The sequence below is a fragment of the Engystomops pustulosus genome, chromosome 2 (genome assembly GCF_040894005.1).
Source record: "Engystomops pustulosus chromosome 2, aEngPut4.maternal, whole genome shotgun sequence".
Lineage (NCBI taxonomy): Eukaryota > Metazoa > Chordata > Amphibia > Anura > Leptodactylidae > Engystomops > Engystomops pustulosus.
Genome location: NC_092412.1, coordinates 118,510,396 through 118,525,563, shown reverse-complemented (window position 1 = coordinate 118,525,563; position 15,168 = coordinate 118,510,396). Strand labels below are relative to the sequence as shown.

The window sequence follows — 15,168 nt, the reverse complement described above, 5'->3', positions numbered from 1 at the left end:
CCGCGATCGTATTGTGTGTGCCGGCAGACAGCACACACTGTGATGTCAAGCGCTGCGGCTGACGTCAGAGCTGCGCGCCGCACGGACTTGGCGCCGCAGCCAGAGGGATCGCATAGAAGACTCGCGCGGCCGCCGGAAAGGTGAGTTTAGATTTTTTATTTATTTTAATTAACTGTCCGGCTCCATAACGGGCCGGGGATCCGGCTCCATAACGGGCCGGGGATCCGGCTCCATAACGGGCCGGGGATCCGGCTCTTTAAGAGGGCACAGGGGCTGGTGGCTAAATACTTGGGCAGGGACTGACAGGCTACAAATTGGGTGCAGGGGCTGACAGGCTACATATTGGGGCAGGGGCTGACAGGCTATATATTGGGGCAGGGGCTGACAGGCTACATATTGTGGCAGGGGCCGACAGGCTATATATTGGGGCAGGGGCTGGCAGACTATACTGGGGCAGCGGCTGGCAGGCTGTACTGGGGCAGCGGCTGGCAGGCTATGTACTACTGGGGGCTGGCTGGCAGCTATATACTACAGGGGGCTGCTGGCTATATACTACTGGGGGCTTGGTGGCTATATACTGGGGGGGGGGGGCTGTGACCAATGCATTTCCCACCCTCGGCTTATACTCGAGTCAATAGGTTTTCCCAGTTTTTTGTGGTAAAATTAGGGGCCTCGGGTTATACTCGGGTCGGGTTATACTCGAGTATATACGGTATTTGCTTTTTTTCCCATGGCAACCAAAAATTTTGACAATACTATCACCACAGGGGAAAAAAAGTTGTCTGGAATACACTTACAAAATACCTATCATGTTCGTAAACCCAGGGACTGCCTGTACAGTACCGTTCTTCTTTGTATATAACATGTCTTGAGACCTAATAATTGTTGACAAATTTATGGATCAAATGAACTTAAAAACATGTAGTATATAATTAATTTAATATTAAATAAAAACAATATTTTTACCATGTATTTATAAGTCCCTTTACTCAAATGTTTATGATTTGTACTAGGTGAAGCCCTTGGAATCAAGTACCCTGTTCAAGTACCCTATAAACGCATTAAGAGCAACCCTGGCTCTGTAATAATAGAAGGCCTGCCTCCAGGGATTCCTTTTCGAAAACCGTGTACCTTTGGATCACAAAATCTGGAAAGGATACTTGCGGTGGCAGATAAAATCAGGTTCACAGTGACAAGGTGTGTATATAAATATACAGAGAAAGCTTTGATTTCCTAACCGATTACAAGATCTGAAACAAGCACAAACCTGGCTTTTCATATTGATATTTGATTTTCACAATCTATTCTACCAGGTAGATGTTACTGATCTATGTCTTTATATTATTTATTAAATAGACATCAAATATACATAAAATTTTACTAATTAACATTTAGATTAATATTTCTTATGTATGTTCTAGGCCATTTCAGGGACTCATTCCAAGACCTGGTAAGATGCATTTTTTTTTTAAATTTTGTATTATACTCTGGTTAACCCCTTAAGGACGCAGCCTGTTTGCAGGTTAAGGCTCGCAACTTTTTTTGGAAATTTGACCAGTGTCTCTTCCTGTGGTAATAACTTTTCAACGCTTTAAGATATCTCTGTGATTTTGAGATTGTTTTCTCGTGAGACATTGTAGTTTATGTTAGTAGTGTCATTTCGGTGATCCGTTCCTTTTTTGGGGGGTAAAAATTCAAAAATTTAGGAAAAATTTGAAAAAAATGACTATTTTCAAAGTTTCAAATGTTATAATTTTTAGACAAAAAGTGATACCACAAATTTTTTTTGATAGAAACCTTTTGCCATTGGTCTTCTTTTTATATCCATAATTTGTTTTACGTTTCCATTATTTTTATGGATGTGAGAAGGTTTGAAGTTTTAGTAGCAACTTCTCAGATTTTCTTGAAATTTGAAAAATGCGAACTTTTTGGTGATCAATTCAGTTTGGAAGTGCCGTATAAAGGCTTATGTACTATATACCCCCACAAGTAACACCATTTTATGAACCTAACATCTCAACCTATTCAAATCAGCATTTAAGAAGTCTGTTAACCCTTTAATTATTTTTCCGGAAGCATATGAAAATGGAGTGGAAATTTTGAAATTTCAATTTTTGATTTCAATCTTTCCAATTTAGCCCTAAAACGGATACATTCAGAAGGAATTTGAGGTAAATATATATTCCTAATTTCTTGCCCTGCTTCTTCCGAGTACGGCAATACCAGACATGTGGATGTCAGCTGCTGTTTCCCCGCACAGCGATGTCCAGAACAGAGTTAGCGATACCGGGAATTTGGAAGGCCAATTTGGCTGCAAATATTTTGTGGTGCCACAGTGTAATTGAAGAGCCCCTGAAGTAAAAGTACAATAGAAAACCCCCCAAAATGTCACCATTTCGGAAACTAGACCCCTCAAAGAATTTATCGGTGGTTGTGGTGAGCATTTTAACCCCCGACACGCTGGTCAAAATTGAATGCAAAGTAAATGGTGCAGAGTAAAAATTGTGTTTTTATCTCAAAAATGTCATTTTAGTGCCTCATATACTGTGCCCAACTCATGCCACTTTAGACAAACACCCCAAAAATCATTCTGCGGGTTGTCCCGAGTACAGCAATACCACACATGTGCCAATAATTTACAGACTGGGCGCACAGAAGGGATGAGAACGGAAGGAGTGAAATTTTGATTTTCCAGCTCCGTTTTCACATGTTTGGATTTGGAGTGCCATGTCATGTTGGCAGGGCCCGTGAGGTGCCAGTGCAATAGAAACCCCCAATAAATGATACCATTACGGAAACTAGACCCCTCAAAGAATTTATCGGTGGTTGTGGTGAGCATTTTAACCCCCGACACGCTGGTCAAAATTAAATGCAAAGCAAATGGTGCAGAGTAAAAATTGCGTTTTTATCTCAAAAATGTCATTTTAGTGCCTCATATACTGTGCCCAACCCGTGCCACTTTAGACAAACACCCCAAAAATCATTCTGCAGGTTGTCCCGAGTACAGCAATACCACACATGTGCCAATAATTTACAGACTGGGCACACAGAAGGGATGAGAACGGAAGGAATGAAATTTTGATTTTCCAGCTCCGTTTTCACATGTTTGGATTTGGAGTGCCATGTCATGTTGGCAGGGCCCGTGAGGTGCCAGTGCAATAGAAACCCCCAATAAATGATACCATTACGGAAACTAGACCCCTCAAAGAATTTATCGGTGGTTGTGGTGAGCATTTTAACCCCCGACACGCTGGTCAAAATTAAATGCAAAGCAAATGGTGCAGAGTAAAAATTGCGTTTTTATCTCAAAAATGTCATTTTAGTGCCTCATATACTGTGCCCAACCCGTGCCACTTTAGACAAACACCCCAAAAATCATTCTGCAGGTTGTCCCGAGTACAGCAATACCACACATGTGCCAATAATTTACAGACTGGGCACACAGAAGGGATGAGAACGGAAGGAATGAAATTTTGATTTTCCAGCTCCGTTTTCACATGTTTGGATTTGGAGTGCCATGTCATGTTGGCAGGGCCCGTGAGGTGCCAGTGCAATAGAAACCCCCAATAAATGATACCATTACGGAAACTAGACCCCTCAAAGAATTTATCGGTGTTTGTGGTGAGCATTTTAACCCCCGACACGCTGGTCAAAATTAAATGCAAAGCAAATGGTGCAGAGTAAAAATTGCGTTTTTATCTCAAAAATGTCATTTTAGTGCCTCATATAATGTGCCCAACCCGTGCCACTTTAGACAAACACCCCAAAAATCATTCTGCAGGTTGTCCCGAGTACAGCAATACCACACATGTGCCAATAATTTACAGACTGGGCACACAGAAGGGATGAGAACGGAAGGAATGAAATTTTGATTTTCCAGCTCCGTTTTCACATGTTTGGATTTGGAGTGCCATGTCATGTTGGCAGGGCCCGTGAGGTGCCAGTGCAATAGAAACCCCCAATAAATGATACCATTACGGAAACTAGACCCCTCAAAGAATTTATCGGTGGTTGTGGTGAGCATTTTAACCCCCGACACGCTGGTCAAAATTAAATGCAAAGCAAATGGTGCAGAGTAAAAATTGCGTTTTTATCTCAAAAATGTCATTTTAGTGCCTCATATACTGTGCCCAACCCGTGCCACTTTAGACAAACACCCCAAAAATCATTCTGCAGGTTGTCCCGAGTACAGCAATACCACACATGTGCCAATAATTTACAGACTGGGCACACAGAAGGGATGAGAACGGAAGGAATGAAATTTTGATTTTCCAGCTCCGTTTTCACATGTTTGGATTTGGAGTGCCATGTCATGTTGGCAGGGCCCGTGAGGTGCCAGTGCAATAGAAACCCCCAATAAATGATACCATTACGGAAACTAGACCCCTCAAAGAATTTATCGGTGGTTGTGGTGAGCATTTTAACCCCCGACACGCTGGTCAAAATTAAATGCAAAGAAAATGGTGCAGAGTAAAAATTGCGTTTTTATCTCAAAAATGTCATTTTAGTGCCTCATATACTGTGCCCAACCCATGCCACTTTAGACAAACACCCCAAAAATCATTCTGCGGGTTGTCCTGAGTACAGCAATACCACACATGTGCCAATAATTTACAGACTGGGCACACAGAAGGGATGAAAACGGAAGGAGTGAAATTTTGATTTTCCAGCTCCGTTTTCACATGTTTGGATTTGGAGTGCCATGTCATGTTGGCAGGGCCCGTGAGGTGCCAGTGCAATAGAAACCCCCAATAAATGATACCATTACGGAAACTAGACCCCTCAAAGAATTTATCGGTGGTTGTGGTGAGCATTTTAACCCCCGACACGCTGGTCAAAATTGAATGCAAAGTAAATGGTGCAGAGTAAAAATTGCGTTTTTATCTCAAAAATGTCATTTTAGTGCCTCATATACTGTGCCCAACCCATGCCACTTCAGACAAACACCCCAAAAATCATTCTGCGGGTTGTCCCGAGTACGGCAATACCACACATGTGCCAATAATTTACAGGCTGGGCACACAGAAGGGATGAGAACGGAAGGAGTGAAATTTTGATTTTCCAGCTCCGTTTTCACACGTTTGGATTTGGAGTGCCATGTCATGTTGGCAGGGCCCGTGAGGTGCCAGTGCAATAGAAACCCCCAATAAATTATACCATTACGGAAACTAGACCCCTCAAAGAATTTATCGGTGGTTGTGGTGAGCATTTTAACCCCCGACACGCTGGTCAAAATTGAATGCAAAGTAAATGGTGCAGAGTAAAAATTGCGTTTTTATCTCAAAAATGTCATTTTAGTGCCTCATATACTGTGCCCAACCCATGCCACTTCAGACAAACACCCCAAAAATCATTCTGCGGGTTGTCCCGAGTACGGCAATACCACACATGTGCCAATAATTTACAGGCTGGGCACACAGAAGGGATGAGAACGGAAGGAGTGAAATTTTGATTTTCCAGCTCCGTTTTCACATGTTTGGATTTGGAGTGCCATGTCATGTTGGCAGGGCCCGTGAGGTGCCAGTGCAATAGAAACCCCCAATAAATGATACCATTACGGAAACTAGACCCCTCAAAGAATTTATCGGTGGTTGTGGTGAGCATTTTAACCCCCGACACGCTGGTCAAAATTGAATGCAAAGTAAATGGTGCAGAGTAAAAATTGCGTTTTTATCTCAAAAATGTCATTTTAGTGCCTCATATACTGTGCCCAACCCATGCCACTTCAGACAAACACCCCAAAAATCATTCTGCGGGTTGTCCCGAGTACGGCAATACCACACATGTGCCAATAATTTACAGGCTGGGCACACAGAAGGGATGAGAACGGAAGGAGTGAAATTTTGATTTTCCAGCTCCGTTTTCACACGTTTGGATTTGGAGTGCCATGTCATGTTGGCAGGGCCCGTGAGGTGCCAGTGCAATAGAAACCCCCAATAAATTATACCATTACGGAAACTAGACCCCTCAAAGAATTTATCGGTGGTTGTGGTGAGCATTTTAACCCCCGACACGCTGGTCAAAATTGAATGCAAAGTAAATGGTGCAGAGTAAAAATTGCGTTTTTATCTCAAAAATGTCATTTTAGTGCCTCATATACTGTGCCCAACCCATGCCACTTCAGACAAACACCCCAAAAATCATTCTGCGGGTTGTCCTGAGTACGGCAATACCACACATGTGCCAATAATTTACAGGCTGGGCACACGGCAGGGGTCAGGAAGAAAGAAGCACAATTTAGGTTTTCAAGCTTCGTTTTCACTAGATTGGTAATGGGGGGTACCCCCGAGGTACCAGTACAATAGAAACTCCCAAGTAGTGAACCCATTTTGGAAAGGGCACCCCTCAAAGAATGTATGTAGGCTTGTATGATCATTTTAACCCCCAACACGCTGGTCAAAATTGAATGCAAAGTAAATGGTGCAGAGTAAAAATTGTGTTTTTATCTCAAAAAAGTCATTTTTGTGCCTCATATACTGTGCCCAACCCATGCCACTTTAGACAAACACCCCAAAAATCATTCTGGGGGTTGTCCTGAGTACGGCAATACCACACATGTGCCAATAATTTACAGGCTGGGCACACGGCAGGGGTCAGGAAGAAAGAAGCACAATTTAGGTTTTCAAGCTTCGTTTTCACTAGATTGGTAATGGGGGGTACCCCCGAGGTACCAGTACAATAGAAACTCCCAAGTAGTGAACCCATTTTGGAAAGGGCACCCCTCAAAGAATGTATGTAGGCTTGTATGATCATTTTAACCCCCAACACGCTGGTCAAAATTGAATGCAAAGTAAATGGTGCAGAGTAAAAATTGTGTTTTTATCTCAAAAAAGTCATTTTTGTGCCTCATATACTGTGCCCAACCCATGCCACTTTAGACAAACACCCCAAAAATCATTCTGGGGGTTGTCCTGAGTACGGCAATACCACACATGTGCCAATAATTTACAGGCTGGGCACACGGCAGGGGTCAGGAAGAAAGAAGCACAATTTAGGTTTTCAAGCTTCGTTTTCACTAGATTGGTAATGGGGGGGTACCCCCGAGGTACCAGTACAATAGAAACTCCCAAGTAGTGAACCCATTTTGGAAAGGGCACCCCTCAAAGAATGTATGTAGGCTTGTATGATCATTTTAACCCCCAACACGCTGGTCAAAATTGAATGCAAAGTAAATGGTGCAGAGTAAAAATTGTGTTTTTATCTCAAAAAAGTCATTTTTGTGCCTCATATACTGTGCCCAACCCATGCCACTTTAGACAAACACCCCAAAAATCATTCTGGGGGTTGTCCTGAGTACGGCAATACCACACATGTGCCAATAATTTACAGGCTGGGCACACGGCAGGGGTCAGGAAGAAAGAAGCACAATTTAGGTTTTCAAGCTTCGTTTTCACTAGATTGGTAATGGGGGGTACCCCCGAGGTACCAGTACAATAGAAAGCCCAAGTAGTGAACCCATTTTGGAAAGGGCACCCCTCAAAGAATGTATGTAGGCTTGTATGAGTATTTTAACCCCTAAGGTGCTGGCTCAAATGTAATACAAAGTGAGTAGTGCAGAGAAACAGTTGTATTGCAATTTATCAAATATGCCATTGAAGTGACAAAAGTATTTTGCCCAACTCATGCCACTGGGGAAAAACACATCAAAAATCATTCTGCGGGTTACCCCGGTTAGGGCAATACCCCATAGGAGGCAATAATCTGTAGGATGGTGACACGGCAGGGCTCAAAAGGGAATAACTTGTTGGAGCACAGACATTGTACTTTTTTTTTTCTTTTTGGCATCATGAAAGATTTGTAGATGCCAATAGGGGCCAGTACAGTAGAAACCCCTAAGAACTGACCCTATTTTGGAAACTACACCCCTCCATGAATTAATCTAGGGGTATAGTTAGCATTTTAACCCCACAGGTGGACCCCTGAAAAAGTGCAAAATGGATAGTGCATAGTAAAAAATATCTATTATGTCATTTTGTGCCCAGCTGCTGCCATGGGAGACAAACACCCTAAAAATCATGATGCATGTTTTCCCGGGTAAAGCATACGGGACAGTAATCTAGAGGCTGGGCACATGGCAGGGCTTAGAAGGGAAGGTGCGGCATGATGTATAAGCTGTGCGTCAGGGTAACAACAGGGTACTCTAAAAATCCAGGGATGTATGATAAATTCGGAAGCAATCTTTCATACATAACCCTGGTTTTTCTGGGCATGTCTCACAGTGATGAATGGTGTCCTTCCGAATGCCATTTTTGGAGCACACCCTGCACCTCTTTTGTGACCTTCCCTTGCTGGCTGTTTGGGGAACTACTCCTGGAAAGTGCTGCCCTGGTACAATACGTGATGTGGCCTCACTTCCAGATGTGCTAGCACTCCCCCCTTCCTGGTCTCCAAAAAGAAAGTACTTTATTACCATCTCTTGAAATTCCAGGAAAGTTCCCCTCTGGCCGGCATATCGATGCAGCACATAAGCATTATACAATGCCATCTGCATGATGTGCACGGCCAGCTTCTTGTACCACACCCTCGACTTCCGCATGGCATTGTACGGCTGAAGCACCTGGTCAGACAAGTCCACCCCTCCCATGTATTTGTTATAATCTAAAATACAGTCTGGCTTGGGGGCTTCTGCACTGGCACCTCGTACTGGGACAGGGGTGGTGGTGTGCTCATGTATTGTGGTTAATACAAGGACCTCTCTCTTGTCCTTGTACTTAACACACAATACAGAGTCGCTGCATAGTGCCCTGCTTTCGTGCCTTTTAAGTTTTTGCCCAAGCAGCGACTTAGGGAGACCTCTCTGATTTCTGCGTACAGTGCCGCATGCCGCAGTATTTCTGGAAGTGAGGCACTTGAACAGGGTGGTGCTGGTGTAGAAATTGTCCAGGTAGAGGTGGTAGCCCTGGTCCAGCAGTGGGTGCACTAAATCCCACACTATCTTCCCTGTAACACCCAGGAAGGGGGGGCATTCTGGGGGCACTATAGAGGAGTCCTTCCCTTCATATACCCTGAACTTGTATGTGTACCCTGATGAACTTTCGCACAGCTTATACATTTTCACACCATATCTTGCCCTCTTATTGGGCAGGTACTGGCGGAATTGAAGTCTCCCTTTGAATTGTACTAGGGACTCGTCTATGCTTACATGTTTGGCGGGAGTATATGCCTGGGCAAACTTGGCACTAAAATGATCTAATATGGGCCTGACCTTAAATAACCGATCATAACTGGGGTCACCTCTGGGTGGGCACTGTGTGTTGTCAGTGTAGTGCAAAAACTTATGGATGGCTTCAAAGCGCATCCTGCTCATTGCCATGCGGAACATGGGGGTGTGGTACAGTATATCTGTGCTCCAGTAGTCCCTGATTGAAGGCTTCTTTACTATCCCCATAAGGAGTATTATGCCCCAATACTTGTACATCTCTGCTGCAGTGACAGGGGTCCACCTGTAGGGTTGTGCATAAAAGGACGTGGGGTTTTGGGCAATATGTTGTGCAGCGTAGAGATTTGTCTGAAATATAATAATATTTAGCAGCTCCTCATCAAAAAAAAACTTAAAAAAGTCTACAGCTCTGAGCCCTGTCGTGTCAAAGTTAATGCCAGGATGGCCCAAAAAGTCAGGGACCTGAGGGGTATAATTATCTGGGGCTACCCATGTGGGGTCAGTGGAAGCCCCAGACGCTTCTCCTGCAGAAGTCCCAGAAACTTCTCCTGCAGAAGTCCCAGGCACTTCTCCTGCAGAAGTCCCAGGCACTTCTCCTGCAGAAGTCCCAGGCACTTCTCCTGCAGAAGTCCCAGGCACTTCAATTGCAGAAGTCCCTGGAACCCTACGGCGCCTTCTTGGGGGTCCTTCCAGGTCACTGGAAGATGAGCAGGAGGATGATGATAGGTAAAAGGGACCATCATCCCCACTAGCTGACTCGGTGTCAGAGGCAAGCATGTTATATGCCTCCAACACGGTGTACGTCTTCTGAGACATTGCACACAAAAAAAAATAGAGAACAAGAAAAATTAGATAATGTGCACCAAACTACACGGATAAACCGTCTAGCAGGCACACAAAAAAAAAATATAATGCACACCAAACTACACGGACAAGCCGCACAGATGGCACACACAAAAAATAATGTGCACTAAACTACACGGACAAGCCGCACAGATAGCACACAAAAAAAAAAAGATAATGCGCACCAAACTACACGGACAAGCCGCACAGATGGCACACACAAAAAATAATGTGCACTAAACTACACGGACAAGCCGCACAGATAGCACACAAAAAAAAAAGATAATGCACACCAAACCACACGGACCAGCCGCACAGATGGCACACAAAAAATAATGCGCACTAAACTACACGGACAAGCCGCACAGATAGCACACAAAAAAAATAATGCGCACTAAACTACACGGACAAGCCGCACAGATAGCACACAAAAAAAATAATGCGCACTAAACTACACGGACAAGCCGCACAGATAGCACACAAAAAAAAAGGTAATGCACACCAAACTACACGGACAAGCCGCACAGATGGCACACACAAAAAATAATGCGCACTAAACTACACGGACAAGCCGCACAGATAGCACACAAAAAAAATAATGTGCACTAAACTACACGGACAAGCCGCACAGATAGCACACAAAAAAAAAGGTAATGCACACCAAACTACACGGACAAGCCGCACAGATGGCACACACAAAAAATAATGCGCACTAAACTACACGGACAAGCCGCACAGATAGCACACAAAAAAAATAATGCGCACTAAACTACACGGACAAGCCGCACAGATAGCACACAAAAAAAAAAAGATAATGCACACCAAGCCACACGGACCAGCCGCACAGATGGCACACACAAAAAGTAGCTATGTACGGGTACACCTACGGCGTTCTGGAAAAAAATATTACCAGGCACCGAAAAAAAACCTATGTGCACCGCGCAAAAAGGCGCTACAAATGCACCTAGCTTGCCCTAAGACAAACTAACTACCGCTAAGATTGCTAATGATTCTGTGCAGCGCTATTCACACGGCGCACTGAAAAGTGCGTCCAGTGCAGAACAACGCTAACACAGCGCACTGAAAAGTGCGTTTGGGTTCAGAAGGGACAGACAGGGAAAAACGGAAGACACGTGGGATCACACAAGGCGATCACACAGGGAACACACAGGACACAGGAAAAAACAGATAGGATGGGAATTTGTAGGGAACAATAGGGATCAGATAAGGATCAGAACACTATTTATAGTGTAAAAGTGTATTTTGGTGCACACAGTAACGCTCTCTCCTCTCTCCAGCGATACCAAACCAAAATGGTGCCGCTGGAGGAAGAGGAAAGTGCTAAAAGCACGTTTTTTAGCCTAAAATCGCTGTAATTGGCCAGTCAGGTTTGACTGGCCAATCACGGCGATCGGCGGGCGGGACCAATTTGATTGGTCGGGTGACGGAGACAGGAACTCCTCCTGCCTCTGTCACCCAAATTTCAGCCCGATGTCACCACGTCTCGCGACGTGGTGACAATTCTAAAATAGTATGCGCTCGCGCAGTAGCTGTACTGCGCTGAGCGCCAATAGTGGGAAGCTGCGCAGTACAGCTACGGCGCGGAGCGCTAAGGGGTTAAATTAATTCATTAAATTGCCATCATCTTAAGGTCCCCTGCACACAAACCATGTTTGGTCCATAGAATAGTACCTGTGTGCTGGTCAGATTCTACAAACCATACTCAATGCACTTTTAAAGGGAGTCCTTGTGTCACGGGTGTCCCCGCGACCCGAGAGGTGCACCCGTGTCTTGCTCCAGTCCCCGGCACCTCCGCGGCCTCCATCGTCCCCCCATACTGCCTTACTTTGCCCCGCCACCTAGGGTGCACGCGTGGCAGAGCTCGAAGATTTAAAAGGCCAGCACACTGCTAATTGGTGTTGGCAATTTCCTGGAGTTTTATAAAAGCTGTCCACTTCCTGCATTCCCCGCCGGATCTTTGTTCCTCACAGCCTTAGAGAAAGCTCCCCAGCGATATTCCTGTGTTCCTGTGTATTCCTGCGTTCCAGTGTGTTCCTTCTACCGAGTCCCTCCGTGTTACCAGAGTCCCTCCGTGTTCCCGTGTTAACAGAGTCCCTCCGTGTTACCAGAGTCCCTCCGTGTTCCCGTGTTAACAGATTCCCCCCGTGTTACCAGAGTCCCTCCTTGTTCCCGTGTTACCAGAGTCCCTCCTTGTTCCCGTGTTACCAGAGTCCCTCCTTGTTCCCGTGTTACCAGAGTCCCTCCTTGTTCCCGTGTTACCAGAGTCCCTCCTTGTTCCCGTGTTACCAGAGTCCCTCCTTGTTCCCGTGTTACCAGAGTCCCTCCTTGTTCCCGTGTTACCAGAGTCCCTCCTTGTTCCCGTGTTACCAGAGTCCCTCCGTGTTCCCGTGTTACCAGAGTCCCCCCGTGTTACCAGAGTCCCTCCTTGTTCCCGTGTTACCAGAGTCCCTCCTTGTTCCCGTGTTACCAGAGTCCCTCCTTGTTCCCGTGTTACCAGAGTCCCTCCTTGTTCCCGTGTTACCAGAGTCCCTCCTTGTTCCCGTGTTACCAGAGTCCCTCCGTGTTCCCGTGTTACCAGAGTCCCTCCGTGTTCCCGTGTTACCAGAGTCCCCCCGTGTTACCAGAGTCCCTCCTTGTTCCCGTGTTACCAGAGTCCTTCCATGTTACCAGAGTCCCTCCATGTTACCAGAGTCCCTCCGTGTTCCCGTGTTACCAGAGTCCCTCCGTGTTCCCGTGTTACCAGAGTCCCTCCGTGTTCCCGTGTTACCAGAGTCCCTCCGTGTTCCCGTGTTACCAGAGTCCCTCCGTGTTCCCGTGTTACCAGAGTCCCTCCGTGTTCCCGTGTTACCAGAGTCCCTCCGTGTTCCCGTGTTACCAGAGTCCCTCCGTGTTCCCGTGTTACCAGAGTCCTTCCGTGTTCCCGTGTTACCAGAGTCCCTCCGTGTTCCCAGAGTCCCTCCTTGTTCCCGTGTTCCCAGAGTCCCTCCTTGTTCCCGTGTTCCCAGAGTCCCTCCTTGTTCCCGTGTTCCCAGAGTCCCTCCTTGTTCCCGTGTTCCCAGAGTCCCTCCGTGTTCCCGTGTTCCCAGAGTCCCTCCGTGTTCCCGCATTGCTGTGCTCCTGTGTCCCGTGTGCCTGTCTTCCGGTTCCCATCTGCCTGGACCTCCTGTTGCTGACCCCAGATATGGACTTGACACTGCATCTCTGCCACCTGCCCCGACTCTGTGCCTGGACCCGACCATGAGTCTGTCTTCCGTAAAGGCACCTCGACCTCGGCTGACACCGTGAGCTAGTTGTACCTGTGGAACGACCCTGCCGCAGCAAGACCATGCCGCTTTGTGGAAGGCTCTGGTGAAAACCAGGTGCCACTTAGATTCCGGTGACAGGTGTCGGCTAGTACCACCTCCCGTGGTGGTCCAGAGGATCCACTGATCCTGAACCCTGACACCTTGCATCATACAGAAATATAATGCAAGGACTCCTTGTCTGTCGGCCGAACAGCAACACTGTCACTATGACAGTTGTTACTGTGTCCTCCCTGCAGGTTTTTTTTACTTAAAAAAGTCACAGTGTGGAGACCAGCTTTTTTACAAGCCCCCTTACGCTATGTACTAATCTATAATATGCCACTTTATGCACTTATCTCACTCTGGATTGTATTACTCTTTCAGATGATGAAGATGCTAATAGATTAGGAGAAAAAGTAATTCTAAGGGAGCAAGTAAAAGAGTTCTTCAATGAAAAATATGGTCAGTCATTATTATAGTATCTTTTCTTTTTATACCTGATGTATTACATTCCTTTCAGCTATTTATAAACACTATGACAGCAATGACTTTTCTTTTCCTGCAGGTGAGGCCCTAGGGTTGGGCCGCCCAGTGCTGGTACCTTACAAGTTAATCAGGGATAATCCTGATTCCATTGAAGTCACTGGTCTGCCAAATGACATACCATTTAGGAACCCAAATACTTATGACATAACACGGCTGGAAAAAATTATGAAAGCACGGGAAAATATTCATATGGTGATAATAAACCAGTTGCAGTAAGTACCTTATTTTTTGTTCTTTAGTTTTGTTTTATCAGTCCTCATCTTATGGGTGGTAACAGCTATTACATTTGAGTCACTAATTTTCTGACTCAAAAACTGCCTCATTGACAGTCTATTGATTCTAAAAATAGGTCTCATTATTGGAGCAAGCAAGTTACACATTTGGAATCAGATGAACACATTCATGAGTTTGAAAATTGCCATATTTAGGAGTTAAGACTTTGTTTTCTTTTAGCATAGGAGAATAGAATATTTCATTGTCTGCAGGATTTTCGGAGGGCTACTTCATTAAAGAGTGTTTGGACTGCAGAATCTAGGCTCATTAAAGTATGCAACCACACAACTATTGAAATAATTTTCTTAGCTTCAAGTTTTATTCCAGTGTAATTTAATTTACAATAAATTTATCCTCAACAACATTCTTTCCAGTGATGATTATTCTATATTGCTGATTTTTTTTGTAAAGTAATAAAAAGGGTAATATTTTATATTTTTTCACAGGCCATTTTCAGAGATATGTATAGAGCCACCATCACAATTACGTAAGTTCTAGGATTGTTTACTACATAAGTTCTTGGATCATAAATTATTTTGAAAGGAGGGTTGCTGGGGGGCTGGGAACAATAATAAAACTGTATTTACTGCTCCATGCTTCTCACTGCTCCAATACTACATCTTTTGATTCCCACTACACTGCACTTCCTGGGTGTATCTTGTCACCACCCTAAAACCGGGCTAAGCCAACTGGAGGTTGTAGCAGCAGCACACTCAATTTCAGAAAATATTGAGCTAATATTTGGTTGGAAAACCCTTTTGTTTGAACTTCTGATTGTTGCAAAACTAAATGTAACATTATCATAGTTTTTAGAGTTGTCTACCTCCAAAATAACACAGTTTATATTAGTCTCTACAATATTATATTCTTGACCACTCTTGAAAAGATACTTATACTTGAAAGGACATCTACCACCAGGATGAAGGATTGTAAACCAAGTGCACTGAAATACTACTGTGTGCCCCCTCTGGCAGGATTTGCTAAAATTACTCAAAGGAGTCTGAGGGTCTCCAGGCTCCATAAGTGTATACATTAATGCTC

At 44.8% G+C, this 15,168-nt stretch overlaps 1 protein-coding gene across 4 annotated transcripts in view; it reads left to right on the top strand.

Moving 5' to 3' along the window:
• Nucleotides 1-15,168, top strand: part of GTF2IRD1 (GTF2I repeat domain containing 1) — a 73,563-nt gene that overhangs the window by 55,955 nt on the left and 2,440 nt on the right. For all 4 annotated transcript variants that reach the window (XM_072136164.1, XM_072136162.1, XM_072136161.1 and 1 more), the window contains 5 exons: nt 1,014-1,197; nt 1,422-1,450; nt 13,693-13,770; nt 13,874-14,066; nt 14,574-14,614. In XM_072136164.1, coding sequence (XP_071992265.1) covers nt 1,014-1,197; nt 1,422-1,450; nt 13,693-13,770; nt 13,874-14,066; nt 14,574-14,614 — 525 coding nt within the window. The remainder of the gene's footprint in view (nt 1-1,013; nt 1,198-1,421; nt 1,451-13,692; nt 13,771-13,873; nt 14,067-14,573; nt 14,615-15,168) is intronic.